Source organism: Chrysemys picta, chromosome 4, assembly GCF_011386835.1.
Source record: "Chrysemys picta bellii isolate R12L10 chromosome 4, ASM1138683v2, whole genome shotgun sequence".
Classification (NCBI taxonomy): Eukaryota; Metazoa; Chordata; order Testudines; family Emydidae; genus Chrysemys; species Chrysemys picta.
This window is the reverse complement of record NC_088794.1, coordinates 101,996,931-102,012,949: the sequence shown is the minus strand read 5'-3', so window position 1 is coordinate 102,012,949 and position 16,019 is coordinate 101,996,931. Positions and strand designations below refer to the sequence as shown.

The 16,019-nt window shown below is 40.9% G+C and overlaps 1 protein-coding gene across 1 annotated transcript in view; it reads right to left on the bottom strand.

Annotated features, from left to right (window-relative positions):
• AQR (aquarius intron-binding spliceosomal factor) overlaps positions 1 to 16,019 on the bottom strand; it is a 108,234-nt gene that overhangs the window by 91,779 nt on the left and 436 nt on the right. Inside the window, exons 2-6 of the mRNA XM_005299972.3 lie at positions 13,809 to 13,865; positions 10,921 to 10,961; positions 9,814 to 9,849; positions 5,694 to 5,814; positions 3,902 to 4,042 (exon numbers count right to left, since the gene is read on the bottom strand). Coding sequence (XP_005300029.1) covers positions 3,902 to 4,042; positions 5,694 to 5,814; positions 9,814 to 9,849; positions 10,921 to 10,961; positions 13,809 to 13,865 — 396 coding nt within the window. The remainder of the gene's footprint in view (positions 1 to 3,901; positions 4,043 to 5,693; positions 5,815 to 9,813; positions 9,850 to 10,920; positions 10,962 to 13,808; positions 13,866 to 16,019) is intronic.

The following is a 16,019-nucleotide window of genomic DNA, read 5'->3' as shown; positions in this document are numbered from 1 at the left end:
CAATTTAAAAGGACAGGTTACAAACCACAGTTAATAGTTCCACAACTTCACATTTGAGTTCTTTCAGAACTCTTGGGTGAATGCCATCTGGTCCCCGTGACTTGTTAATGTTAAGTTTATCAATTAATTCCAAAACCTCCTCTAGTGATACCTCAATCTGGTGACAATTCCTCAGATTTGTCACCTACAAAAGCTGGCTCAGGTTTGGGAAACTCCCTAACATCCTTAGCCGTGAAGACCGAAGCAAAGAATTCAAGACTAAAGCAAAGAATTATCTTGCAAGCATATTCCTAATACCTTTATATCCATAAATATTATGGGCTCTACCCCCCCTTCACATAAAAAAATACACATACTATTCTAGATTTAGAAGATTTCAAGCAGATAAGAAAGAGTTGACCTCTAGACAATGCCATGCTATCTAACACTAACTTTATTCTTTTAGGAATTTTCTGTTTTTGGTTTGCTTTCACAAATCATCTGTCAGTACAAGACACTTAAGTTTTCTATTTAATCCATGAAACCCTCTTATTTAACTATTTCAAAGCAGTGTTGCCAACTTAGTGACTTTGTCACTAGATTTAGTGACTTTCTGGTTTCCCTAGCAAAAAAATAAGTGTCAAAGTGACCAGTGACAAATCTAGCGACTGCCAATTACAGTAACATTCAGAGAAAGATGTGACCAATATGTATAGTCACAAAATCATTCACAAGCAGCTCAATAGTGTTAATAAAATCCATTCCATGTCTACATTCTGTTGCACACCAAGTCAATGTCATTACAACTCAATTGAGCATGTCCTCAGAAAGAATCGCATTCCAAGGCTTCTTGCTCCAAGAACACTATAATCTACAGGCAAGGAAAATCAGTTTGTGGAGGCTAATTGAATACAATGCTAAAGCCAGGCGCACTTTGGAGAAAGCAGCACATTAGCCAGGGCTTGTTTTTACCCAAACGTGTTCTTGCTTGCTGCTCCATAGTAGATAGCGCACCCAGTGATGCAGTGAAAGAAGGCTAATGAAGTGGGCAGGGAAGGGGAGGCAGGTTAGCCAGCAGGGAGAGCCACACGGATGGAATGAGACACAGGTGGGATGAGACAGGGCCACGTGCCCCAATGGGGCGGGCGAGGGAGGACGGGACACACGACCACTGTGCCTCCAGGATTGAAGCCATTACTACAGGATCGAAGATGGAGATAGCTTGATTTCAGTTCCCATTTACTCTTTTCCCTGGGTTGGCCTAGGGTTAGCTGCCCAGCTGTTTTCAGAAATGAAACCCTGGAAACAGGGGGAAGAGGTCCAGCTAGCAGATTTTTGTTTTTAAATCTACTTTCTTGGCTCCCTGCAGCACTGAGCTCAGGTCAGGTGAATGCCCTCTTCCCCCTGGTTCTGGGCTCTCCCCCCTTTCACTAACCTGTCAGCTCAAATCCAGGTTGGCAAGAAAGGGAGGCTCGGCTGAAATTAACCAACCCCAGTCAACCTGGGCTGGAGTATACAGAGCACCCTTCCCAATGAGCAGAGTGCACCCTTGTGATGATGACAGTGTACTATTGTAGTTGCTTCTGGTGTGCAGCAGAATGTAGTTAGAGGAGCATGGAACGGATTTTAACAGCACTATTGAGCTGCATGTGAATTATTTTGTGACTATACTTGTGTGCGTGCGTAATTCTCTGTTGAATTCTCTGGAAATGTTGTTCAGTGACATTTTTGACTCCTTTTGAGTGCTTCAACAGCTACATCTAGCGACTTTTCAGGGTTTGTCTGGTGACTTCCTGCTCTATGGAGTTGGCAATTCAAAGTGAAGATAGGCAAGGTCTGACATGACCACCCCAATCACTCCCTCTGCTCAATGACAGTGAATTCTCTCATTTCCTACCTTCCACTATCCCATCCACATATCCTAGTAGCACAAGCCTCTTTTGTCTTATGATTCCCATTGCTCCACTCACTCCTTCAGACTTTTCCTCAATCTGAGAGTGTTTTTTCTCCACTCATAATAGAAGCTTCTGATAGTCTCCCCAAAATCTGAAAGAAATCCACCCTTGACCCAACTTCCTCCTAATGCACTATCTAGAATTATTGAATGCTCCATCTACAACTCTGCCCTTGCTCTCCATCCATTTAGTTTTTGTCCTTTCCACTCCACGGCAACTGCTTCACCAAGGTCTCCAATGACCTCTTTCTAGCCAAGCATGAGAGGCTCTACTCTATCCTCGACCTTTCAGACCTCCCCAATTTAGTGTATGCCTTGTTAACCACTATTCTAACTTATCTTGTTCCCTATTCCATGTAAGATTCCAGCCTACATCACCAGTTTGCTCCCAGTTCCAGTCTCCTACCACAAGCACCTTCATAATTCCTTCCATACTGTGCTATGTATATGGAACATCCTCCTCATATTAGTCCACAAATTCCCATCATGTTATCTTTCACAGCCCTGAAGATCTACTTTTACCATAATGCCGCTGAGAAAAATATTAACTCATAATAGCTACATAGAAGAACAACAGAGACACCTAATATTTATCTTATTTGTTTTCTTACAATATATTTTTACAAAAAAATTAAAACCACCTAATTATGCACATATCTGGTCAATGTAAACACACTTTTATTACTGTTTCTCTTAACCACTCCCTCCCATACCTTCTGGTCATTACTTCTTAGATCCTGTCTTAACTTTATCATAAGTTCTTTGGGGGACAAACTATATTTTACTCCATTCCTACAGCACCTAGTGCAATACGTGTAGGCTTGGAATCACTAAATATTTTATCTGTAAACATCAGTAAAAGTTGATTTCGCTGTACACACATAACCCGATCAAAAATAATTTGTATCAATAATTGAAATGTACATATAGGCAAAGTAAGAAAAGTGATGCTTGAGAATAATTTAAATTAAACTCTAAGGATATTTACTTTATATTTTGACCTGTGGACAATTTGCATTTTAACTATTATAAAGCTTTAACTTCTTGAATCTCAGTGGACTATTGTCATTAAATAATTATTGTCTGACCCTCCCCATAATATCCTGCAACTGTGAAGATTTAAATTGATTAAAAAACTATCAAAAAAATCCTTAAAAATCAACATTGATATTATCCATCAACATTAAAAAAAAAAAAAAAGAATTCTATCAATCTTAACTACAACACTGAATTTAACTGGGGATTTGTAGGTGAAAGTAAAATACAAATAATGAAAGACCATCACCACCATGAATGACGGGGGAGCAATATTTCAAATAATGTGTGTGTGTAGAAAACTTATGCTCCAGAGGAGCCACCCTTTGGACAAAAGCTAGTTCAGCTTCAAATATCCATTGTATGTATAATGCCAATTGCACCAAGTTATGAGCTATAGTTTTATACCACTTCCACTAGAAACTAAACACATACTTTTGTGGTTGCTCTTTAAAACAACTATTAGTGCAGCAATACATTAATAACTAGAACTGGTTAGAAAAGTAAAAAAAATTGCCAAGTCTTTTTTCGGTGTTTCATCAAAATTTCATTTACATGGAAGTTTTCCAACCAGTTCTTAAAAAAGACACAATTATAAAATAAAAGCACATTTCCCAGTATAATATACAGTTATAAATTTAACTGAGCTTAGGACTCCAATAACTAATAGTCTTATGCCCTCTTAAGCCTTCTATAGTACACACTCCCTCTCTCAACAAGTGTCCCTCTCTCAACTTTGAGATAAGACACTGCATGCCCTTCCCCATAGCAGGACAGTCAGTAGTTGGAAGGAGGCATGCTGCACCCAACTCCCGAGGATAGGAATTTCAATGTATGTCCTATTTAGCAGACTCACCAGTTAAATCAATCTAGTTCTCACCTGAAACAGTACAGCCATATGGAAAATATTCAAACATGTTCAGCATAACTTACTAAACTGTTGAAGCAGTGATCAAGGAAGAGCAGAAGGACTGTCTGTTCATGCAGAGACAGTTCACTGTCACTCTCATCTAATGATGCTTCCAATATACATTTGAAAAAGAAAGGAAAGTGCTCTGGCTTCTTTTTGAATGTCTAGGAATAGAAGGGAAAGTTGTATTTTCAATTAGCTCCAGTCAAAACTATTTACTGTCTAACACAAAAAAAATTAAGTAAGTTCTTAACAAAATCCACACATGAAAAACATTATGGCTGATTCTCTGCCCTACTTTGGTCCCTTTATGCTTCTTACACAGTACAAATAGAGCAGAGATTGGCCATATCTTCCTGTTCCAGAATTCCCATGATGTGCGGGAGTCCCCAGGGGCAGAGCACTGGCTGGCTTTGACACACACTCTACCCAGTTTGTGGCACAGGTGGTGTGTTGGGGAGGAGGTACGTCAGAATCCTGGCAGGAATACTCCATGTTCTGGTTAGGCTCAGCTAGCAGAGGATCCTGTGGGACTATTACCAGCTGGTACCAATTAGATCAGCCCCCATACCACTCTAACCTGTGTTCAGGCCCAGTCAGAGTATCAGGGAATCAGGTGGATTCTGACTAAAAAAAAAAGTCACAGTTGTTTGGTGGTCAGAGCAATGAGTCTTGCTCTAGCTCCTACCCCACAAAGCCACCATAACAGGGGCACTCAATCATCTCAGCAGAGAAAACAATGATTGGATAATCATGGGGACCGGTTGCCCCTCCAGAACAAGACTCAAGTACACGGATAGGAAGGTATGAGGAGGCTTGCACCTGTCACTTCCCATGCAGTACCTGTGCTGATACAGAAGCTGCAGACACCTGGGCAAACGGAGTCACTCATCTAGGCTATTCATCTGGCCTGTTTCACTAACACTAAAGTAATTCCCTTCCTTTTCTCTTGTGAGATCAATATAATGGGCACTATTAAAAAGTAAACTAACACACTACTGACTTTACCATACTATCACCTGCCTATACTTGGAATGTATTGAGGTACAATGAGATTTGTAGTCCATTGCACATGGTATATTTTTATATCTAATGGTGATCACTATTTCAGCAGTGCTTAAAAGGTCTATATATTGATATATATATTTTTTAAATCAGTAAATCATATTAGGAGGAAAATGTGCCTCTGTTCTAAGGTTTGCATATTATATTTCTGCCTAGATTATATTGCTGATACCTGCTTATATATATTTAAAAATTAGAGGCTTACTTAAGAAATGGTATTCTGAAGGAGTTACTAATAAGTATATTATACATAAAACATTTTGAGTTTATATAAGCTACAAAAATCTACTCAAAGGTTTCAAACAAGAAACTGACAGAGATAAAATAGTTGTCCTACTTCCAGTGATACATTTCCACATACACAAACGTAATTTCCTCTCAGCATTTTTTTTCCTACTACCAGAAGAAATCCTTCACCAAATGCCAGACTTTCTGTCAAGTGCCAAAAAAAGGAAACATCTGAAATGCAAAGGCATTACACAATAGAACAAATGATTTCATATCAAAGGAGAAATCCCTATGAAAAGAAACCTTTCATCTGTCCACTGCTTTTCTCAAAAAAAAAAAAAAAAAAAAAAAAAAAAAAGAACATACAACTGCTTAAAGTACTCTGGCAGACAACCTCAGAAAACGCACCATTTACTTTTAACATTGTAAGCTCTGCAACCTTCCATCACTTTAAGTGGGCACAGTGTGAAAGCTGCAACTTGTGGATCAAAGTCAATGCAAGCTGTAACTGAAATTGGTTACCTCCCATGCAGGTACATTTTCTCTGAACTTCTCATTCACCATACAGCAGATTGACATTAAATAGGCCTTACTGGACACCTCTGGAGAATAATTCATCCACAGGTAATTTTCGAGGTACTGGCTGTGAAGAGTGAAGAGAGAGAATTTCTCATTAGTTCCCATCACCCAACTAATCTGTCACTTATCTGAAAAAAGCATAATTATCTACAGATTTTTTTTTTTTAAATCCATCTTTACAACTTGTGAGTAGTTCCTGAAGTTAAATCTAATCTAGGTCATTGCAGCAAAACTTACTGGATAGGCACAGTATATGAAGAGAGATGAATTACTCACTTGGAAGACTGTTGATTAAAGAGTTTTTACATGTACTAGGCGGTCATAATATCATAAGCCTGGACACTATTTCAGGTTGATTTTCCAGTAGAAGAGAATAACAATCTACCGCACATGATAAGCACTTCAGACACTTCCTCTAGTACTCAGATACAAATGCCAGCTTTCCCTCATGAGAGAAAGCACTATGGCATAACACCACATTTTATAAAATGATTATTAATATACATATTTTACTTGATAATAGAAAATGACTAAGCATCAGCAAAGATTATACATATAAGTTGTATACAAAGGCAACAAAATGTTGTAGTTCCACAGGGCAAGCAATCTAAAGTAATTAACACATTAGACTGAATGAGACCCCAAATTCTAATTTGCTTTCGCAACTGCAGAGCCCACAAAAGCTCCATGAGCTTATTTTTATTTATTTACAGCAGTTCTACTCCAAAACCATAATACCTGAGCACCACACACAAACATTAATGGATTTAACCTCAACACCCCCCTGTGAAGCAGGTAAGTATAATTATACTAGTTTTACAGATGGGGAAACAGTCACAGAACAGTTAAGTAATTTTCTCAAGGTCACACAGAATATCAATGGCTGAGTCAGGAATAGTAATCAAGTCTCTTTAGTCCCAAGATTTGGCCTTACTTGCCCCCACCCCCTTTCAAAGATTGCAACTCATCCTTGGTTTGTGTGACAACTGGACTCAGAGGAACTATATTGGGGAAGAAAGGGCATACTCAGTTTTCCTGTAATGTCTTAGCTAGGAGGCTGTTTTTTTTTCTTCTTTGACTGATAAGCTAAAGCCCTCTACATGGGAAATAACTCTAAAAATAGAGGTCACTCAAAAGAGATGAATTAGGGTCACTTCTGACAAAAATAGGCCTCCACTCTTGATGGGAGCCATAACTGGATGCTACAAAACAGGCAACCTCCATTTCCCCTAAATCCTTCACTCCTCAGGGGAGCATACAAGGAAATTCTGCATGATGAACCGCATGGAGGAAGACAGAATAATTTGGAAAGTTTCCACAGGCTTTTCTTTGAGAGGGTATGATATGAGCCCAGAGTAAGTACTTAAATAAACAAAGTCACTAATAGTTACAAAAATTACTCAAATAAAATAAACCACTATAAATTAAACAAGAACTAGTGCTCTCAATAATTCTCGCTTTTTACAGTCTATGACATCAAATTAAGTAATTTCTTTACAATTAAAAAGACTCCAACTAATATGTTAGAGCGTGGTCTGCAGCTTCACAAATCCATACCTTGCTTATAACTGAGAGGTAAACTAAAGCCCTTTATCAAAAATAAATAAGTTTTGAAGTATTACATTGAATAAAGTATTGAATAAAGGAATGCTGCCTATTTAATTTGCTATTGTTATTAACCACTTTTTCATTCCTATATTTTTAATATTTTGGGTAACTTAACAGGTAAGTAAGTGCTATCAGTATATGCATAACTTTGCTTCCCAAACATTATAAATATTTCATACACACTTATCCATCTGACAACAAACTTCAGGTTACCCACGGATATTAGATTTTTTTTATATCATAAGGGTATATAGTGCTGCACAAGAGGAGAGCAATGCCTTAGCAGTAACTTCTCTGCCCAAAGGGACTTGCATTCTAAGGACAAGGTTGGTGCACCACAATACAGTGCAGAAATGGAGTGGCACATGGCCATTCTAAAGATAGAGGACTAATCCTGCAAACCCTCCATGGGAGTTCATTGGGAGTTGCACATATGGATAGTTTGCACAATTGGGCCCAGGGTATGGAGAGTGGTCAGCCCCAATAGGTGGAGAAAAAGCCTCACATCACTCAGATTCTCCTGTGCACTATAAAGATTCTCTGGTTCTTGCAAAGGTGCTTGACCAGTCATCCTCAACTGGTAGAATGGTAGCTGATGGGGTTCAAGGATAGGGAAATATGAAATGTGCATATGAAGATGGAAAAGATTGAGGCTTTGATAGGACATGGAGATGGGGAGAGAGAGACAGAAAAGACACGGGGTTTAGGGAAATGGTGGGGAGTATATACTGACAAGCAGTATCAGCACGGAGAACCTCTAACACAACTTAAAGAATGGGGGATTATTGGAAAGATTAAAACAGTGCATACTACAGAATACAGGAAAAGCTGTGTTATCCAGTCCTGTACCAACCAGAAAGCTCTATAAACCAGCATTTATAATCTTCATTGAAAGTCTGGTTTACAGTCCGGTTGGCGCGAGGCTGACAGGCTCCCTACCTGGCTGTGCGTGGCTCCCTGGAAGCGGTGACATGTCCCTGCTGCTCCTCGGTGGAGGAATGGCCATGCAGGGTTTAGAGTGCGGGAGGGGGTTTGGGGCAGGGACGCAAGAGGGGGCTCGGAGTGCCAGATCCAGGGAGCACGCACTGTGGGGCCGAATCTCCTCATGGGCGGCTCCCCACAAGCAGCAGCCCGTCCCGGCTGCTCCTAGGCAGAGGTGCAGCAGAGGGTTCTGCATGCTGCCTCTGCCTCCAGGCGCCACCTCCGCAGCTCCCATTGGCCATGGTTCCTGGCCAATGAGAGCTGCGGAGCCAGCACTCAGGGCGGGGGCAGCATGCAGAGCTGCCTGCCGCGCCTCCGCCTAGGAGCAGCCAGGACAGGTCGCCGCTTGCGGGGAGCCGCCCGAGGTGAGTGCCCCCAGATCCAGCACCCCAAACCTCCTCTCACACCCAAACTCCCTCCCAGAGCCCGCGCCCCACACTCCCTCCCGCGCCCCAACCCCAGCCCCACACCTCCTCCTGCACCCAAACTCACTTCCTCTTAGTTATCCAGCATTTTTCACTTACTGGCACCCCCAGTTACCCCAACATGCTGGATAAGACAGCTTTTACTGTATTTCTTTACAAATGTATCCATGCCAACTGGAAATGAAGTAAGAAGCTACTTAATCGTCCTGGTCAAAACCAGAATTGTATTTGATGTTGTCCTCAGATCTTTTCAAATACAAAAGGGAGGAAAGAGGAGAAAATGCCAACATTTAAAAAAAATGAACATTTTGTTTTTAAGCTTATCCTACTTTTCCAATAAATGGTCCCATTTGTATATCACACTCCTTCCCTTCATCTCTTACCAGCAGAAAAAGGGATAAAAAGCTTGTGTTTGACAGAGGTGAAGGGACAATTTAGTCCTGGCCAAGTGCCAGCTCATGCTACCTCCCCAGTAGGTGAGCTAGAGAAATCAAAGCAAAATAAAAGATTGATTTACAATTAATATTGGCATTTCATACATTTTCTTTTTTTTGTGGTTTATATTTAATCCATTACAGTGAAACTTGAAAACAATAAAGCAGACTTTCTTACTCATTTCTAAATATCAGATTTCCATCTCCTGTCAGGTGAACAAAGTCATGCTACTGTCCTTAAAATGTACCATACCTTACAAATGTTGTACATTAATTATGTGTCTGATCCAAAGACTCCCACTTACTTCCATGGGCTTTGAATCAGAGCCCGTAAGAGGTATCCACAATTTATCACTATTCGCTGCATACTTGGTACTCCTTTTCAATGCTCTATATTTATTTACATTACAAATTCAGGATCATGAAACAAGACCTTCTAAAAAGTGTTATCCCACATCATATCAAGTTTTCTGCACTAAATTTTCCTATTTGTCTCATTCTGAGCTTTAGCAAGTGTGGATGGACGAAGTATACTATCTTGCAAGCTCCTGTGTCTGACTTTTACTTTCACTGGTTATTATAGAGAGTTAATTTTTATTTCACTCCAAAACTTACCTAAATTCAAGAAGCATTATCTTTCTAATGGCAAACCTAAAAAGGAAAAAAGGACAAGAAGTGAAACAAAAGAAAAACTCTCATGCTTATCTTTAGTCTAGATGACTCAGAAAAAGTGTAAAACTTTCCCTTTACTTCATGATTTTTTAATAAAAAGTTGTACTTTTCTTCTAAAACTTCTGTGCAACTTTTCAAATATTGCCTTGCAATGACAGCTAAATGGATCCCAAATTAGCTTCAGCACCTATTCTTCAAAGGCAATGGATTAAATTTTCAAGGAATCCCACATGAATTCACTGTAATAAAAATCTACAAATGATAATTTTTAATCCAAATGATTTTGGTTATTTTATAGGTAAAGAGGATTAAAAATAAAGCAACTGTAAATCAAACTCTGGTGTCCCAGATTTTAAAACCAGAGATCTCCAGATCCCAAATTTGCTTCCAGGGATGTTAACTTATACGGATTCCATGAGCCTTCAAGGATATCAGTTGCTGCCCCCTTTTCTCTGGATACAGTCACGGAATGTTGTTTTTAACCTTACACAATGCTTTGCCTCAGCTTCTTCTCTATTTAACATTAAGGTTCATTAGAATATGTTCAATTGTTTGTGCACATGAAACATTTTCTTTAGCAAACTGTTATTAGTAAACTAGGAATAAGACAACAACCAGAAGAGAAGGTCTCCCTAGCTGTCAGCTTCTTTACATATCTCAAACAGGAATACATTGCAGGGAGATCACAGAGGGTAGGAAGGAGAGATTCATCTCCACATTGACTGGGAACTGGGGGTGAGGGGAACGACTCTAAAATTAACCATCACTACAAAGACCACCTTAGGCTACAACAAATCTCCTAAAGGGAATAGAGAATGGAACACAGAGAATGATTTATTTACTAGATCAGACCTTAGTTAGATCATAATTCTAGAAATGTAGCCATAAAGAAAGCTTACATTTAATCTCTGAAATCACATAAGTCAGCCAATGGCCATTACTACACTTTTCATTCATTTTCTAACTTTCATATTATTAAAGTACTTTAAATTAGCATGGATACATGTCTCCAACATATTCTAAATAATAAAGGAGCAACATTGTACTGACCTTGATTTGACAATTTCTTTTGTATACACATCTTCAATAACCTATTGCAAATGATATATTAAAAAATTATATTAATTAAGAACTCATACTTTGGATGGATTCATTTTTATATTCTAGACATTAAGGTTTCTGAAATCAGAACTGCCATTAAGTAGATGCTCTACATTTAATGACATTTGGTGAGTCCTTAATTATATCAATACTACCTTGCATCCTTATTGCACTTTTCCTCCACGGATCTTAAAGTGCTTTACAAAAGTGGGTAAGGTCTCACAGGAAGTCTTTGGCAGTGCTCAGACTACAACCAGTTTTGAAACTAACTAATAATTCTGGGTAGCCAATTTGAGACATATTAAAGAGGCCTGATGTTCAGAAAGTATTGTGAAACTGCCCTCAGAAATTCAGACCCCTTTAAGATCTTTCAAGTTGGGCAAACACACACACAAAAAGAGGTATCCAAAACCACTAGAAACTTTTGAAAATCTGGGCCCATGACTTGTATGCTAGACGATACTGTCACCACAGAACTTCATCCAGCAACCACACACTATATTTTTCATTATTTTTGCTTCCTTTAAACCAAGAATTGAGTGGTAGGGCTGTCCCTGCAAAGCACATGGGAGCTGCCTGTAATATTTCATAAATATATATTCCATCTGTTTGCCTTTGTTATTGTGCTGTTTATAAGGAGTTAATTCAAAAAGGGGATAGTTGCATGTAGGCAGAAAGAGAGACAACTTCATATGTCCATCTCCATAAACACTTTGTGATTGACAGTGCTAGAGCGATCTGCTGTAATGTGATGGCCAGATCCCACACCTGGGCTTGTGAAACACATTTCTTCAGGAACATCACAGCCCTGTAAAGGTTGTGGGGAGTTCAAAAGCCTCAAAGTTTTAAAGACAGACAGGAAGAGGAAAGATGGTAAGGGGGAGAGTGAGGCAGCCTGCTGGGGAGGAGACTGAACCCCAGTGCCCAAAGGCAAAGGGAGTCTGGGATAAGTCGCAGTGTAGACATACTGCCAGTGTCAAGCAATCAGTTTCATAGACCTGGTGCTTCCGTAAATGTCAGAAAATGCTAGTCAAGTTTACAAAGAGAATCTAAAATATTAGGTCTCCTGAGCACGTACTCCTAAATTTACTTGTATAACGCTAATAATAAAAATATTGATAATGCCTATTTCTTATATAATGCTTTTCATTGGTGGATCTCAAAGTTTCACAATCTTTTAATGCATTTATCCCCTCAACATCGTTGGGAAGTAGGAAGGCATTTTATGGATGGGGAATTGAAGCAGAGAGACTAAGTAACTTGGAAGTCTACAGCACAGCAGGAAATTGAACCCATGTCTCCCATGTCCTAGGCCAATGCCCTAAGCACTGGACGATCCTTCCTAGTCTATGCCAGGGATCAGCAACCTTTGACAGGTTTGGCCGATCGTGGCTCCCATTGGCCTGGAGCGGCGAATCGCGGCCAGTGGGATCCGTGATCGGCCGAACCTGCAGAGGCGGCAGGTAAATAAACCGGCCCGGCCCGCCCCATCAGGGTGCTTACCCTGGCGAGCCGCGTGCCAAAGGTTGCCAATCCCTGGTCTATGTTATCACCACAAAGATGATCTGATGCATCAGAAGTCCCAGAACATTAAGGAGTCATCTACTATACAATTATAACAGGCACATGAGCTAATTACAGCTCAGTTTCAATTTATTTATAGTGCAGACAAGATCTTAACTAAAGCCCTAGACACGTTATTGTGGAATCTATTGTAATTAGATCCACTGACTCACCTGTAGTTGTTGGGTACACAAAACCAAAGCTGGGTTTGGATTACTCCTGCCAGAATTCTGCGCCACTGTGTAACGCAAAATTTGCACAGAATTGATGTCCCCACTGATTTTATTTTTCCCCTGCAGAATTTGTGATTTCTACCACCCACTGACAGCCCCAGCCACCTGGGGCTGATAGAAGGAGCATGATTAAATTGTGTTAACCTGACAAATAAAATATGCAGAATTTTGCAGACCTTTAAAATATCGTGTACAGAATTTTTATTTTTTTGGCATATAATTCCCCCAGGAGTAGTTTTGGATGCTCTGTTATGCCTGATCCTGCAAACGTGTACTTAACTTTACACACAAGTAGTCCTACATAAGAAACTAACGTTGCTGATAAGAAGAAAACTGCAGCCCTTCAACATGGTGAAGGCAAAGTCTCTTGTCTATCACCTGGATGGAAAAGATGAAGGATTCTTATGTTAGAAATATTATTGGACAGAAGCTGACTTATGTACTTTGATCACATCAGGTGAAGAGCTGGAAGTAATCTTGAGAAAATTATCATGGAAGAAATGGCAGCAAGTCATCATAGTAGGGGATGACCAGTGAGGAGAGAATTAGCTGATGTGTGACAGGGTGGTCAGTTGCTGAGCATGTGAAGTTAGCAATGGATCGAGAAGTCTTCAGAAAATTCTACTATTATGCCACCAGCATTCAGATATGAATAAATGGATTTACTACTACTTCCTAGTCCTACATAAAGTTAAGCATTTGCAAGATTGGGGCCTTATTAACATGCAAGTGTATTTATCAATAAAAATCAGAAAGATTAGCACGATAAAAAGTTAACTAGGTTGTTTTGGGACATTTTCAAGACAATACCAACAAAATTTAGAATATCAACATTGGTTGCCTAATACCTTACTACTGGATTTTCTGTTTTGTTGTATAGAGAAACCCTACTACAGTGATGAGCTCCATGGGGGGGGGCAGGGGAGGGACGGGACGGAACACAACAACATTCTTAAATACTACTAGCCAAGAATTTTTTAAACATCCATCACTCTATTACATCCTGTTAATACCAATGCAAGTAATAACCTAAGTTTTTACCTTTGAATCAAAAGGTAATTTTTTCTTCACATGTGGAGCCCAGTACTTATTTGCCAACTGTAAGGGGAAAAAAAAGTATTTTCATTAAACATTTGGAAAAAATACAATGTAGTTACAGATGATTTTGTATCTATTTTATAGTGACTCAAAACCACAAAGTTTTTATTACACATGCTAGCTAAATTTAATCTCCTAACAGATATACCTAATAAAAAGGTGCTATTTAAGTCATGCACTGCTCCATAGATGATGTGGGAAGGCTCAAGTTGGATGAAAAACTCCGGAGCGTGAGGACTGCATGTTTCTCCTAAATCATCTTGATGGTGGGACAGGAAGGGCAGGTGGGCTCCCCACACAGTATGCATTGGTCATGGGCCTCCACCCAAGCAGATATTCTAAGACCTCCTGAGAAATGTCAGAGATTTCAGGATATTCAGAAAGGGCCAAGGAATTTCTGTTGAAGGCCTAGCACCTCCTCACTACTCCCAATCTCCTGATTCAGCAAGGTTAATGAGATATGCTGCCATAGGCTCCATGGTCATCTCTGAGCAAGCTTCATTCTGAATGAAGGAGGGGAGGATCCACTGGACAGAGTAGAGCAGGAATTCACATAAAACTGCTTAAAACACACCTGTTTCATGATACATTCCAATTACGCTGAACCTTCGGCCACAGTTACGATGTTCTGCTTACTTTGTACCATTACAAATTTTTTTCTTATAAGTCCGTCCGGTCAGAGGACCTATTACTTTCTTGGCAGAGACCTTCCTGTTGTGCAGCAGTATATTTCAACACTACCATACAATGAGAACTTGAAAAATCCATTCCCCTACAATAAATAGACAGCTTGCTCTACAAGTTTCATGAACATATGTTGAGTCAAAAACTGCAACTAAAACTTACATTGACCTAGCTATGTCGTTCAGGGCCATGAAATCATTCACACCCCTGAAAGACATATAGTTAAGCTGACCTACATCCCGGTGTAGATGCCACTGGGTCAATGGAAGAATTCTGCCTTTCTAGGGAGTGGATTTACAACAGAGATAGAAAAACCCCTTCCGTTGCTGTAGTAAGCATCTACACCACAGCTACAGTGCTGCCGTTGTAAGGGCTTGTAACATAGACATAGCTTCTGTCGTTGCCTCTCCTTGTGCCATCTCCCTTAATAGGGCATGTGCAGGCGTGCTAAGTGTGCATCCCCACAGGCTAGGTCTCGGGAGCCACAAAGTAGCAGCAGGGGACAAAAATCATGTGGGGCAGTGAGCATGATAGCGGAGCGGTGACTGTCAGTGTTCACTCAGTCTCTGTTCATCGACTGGGGTTGATGTAGATGGGATGGGATATGGGGATGAGGGCAAGATTTCACACATCAATGGAGCTTTGTATAGTGATGACTCATGCTTGGCTTTTGCAGCTTCTCTTGCAGAGAAATTGTTCAGGAGCCCTAGCCAGAGAAGCAATTGGCAGAGGTGGACCTGAGCAGCCTAGACATCCTTCTTAGGAGACATGAACAGTCCTCAGCTTTCTGCCTTCCGCATAACTGGCTGTAAGCAGTCAGTGCTTTGAATTCCTCATCTGTACTCCCTGTAGTTCTCTTCGCAGGCCATGTGCTCCCTTGGTGGGTAGGGGCTCTGTGGGATTAAGGCTGGGAAAGGGACCAGAGTCTGATCCCGCTGAGCTCCTGGCTTTGGGGGCATCCCTAGGCAGCGCGTTGCTCTGGTTCATGGAGCACGGTGCGTACAGCGCCTGAGCAGTTCGACATCCCGTCCGTCAGTGCTTCCCTCGTACGCTTGTGTGGCCTCTCTCCCTTCGCGCACACCCTCCGCTCACCTGCAGTCCCAGCCGCCAACCGGCACGCTTGACTGACCTCGTCTTAAGTGCACGCCGTTCAGTGATTTCATGGAGGGCTGGCCTGGGTTTCTTTAATTACGTGATATGTGGCGATGCTATGAGCACGGAGTTGTGTGTCAGCAGACTCAACACGGCAGCTTTGTCTCACGCTTGGGTCACGTTTGGAAGGTTATTGTTACACCCACAAGGGCTAAAATCTCGCTACACCGGCACGAACGTCTCCAAGGCCAAAACCCCACCCGCCCGGGGGGTCGCTAGGCGGGTGTCGTTAATCACTAGCTCCTGAACAAACTGGCCCGGGAGAGCCCAGGGCAGCTAACGGGACTGACAGCGCAGGGCGGGCTCCCACCCCGCGGC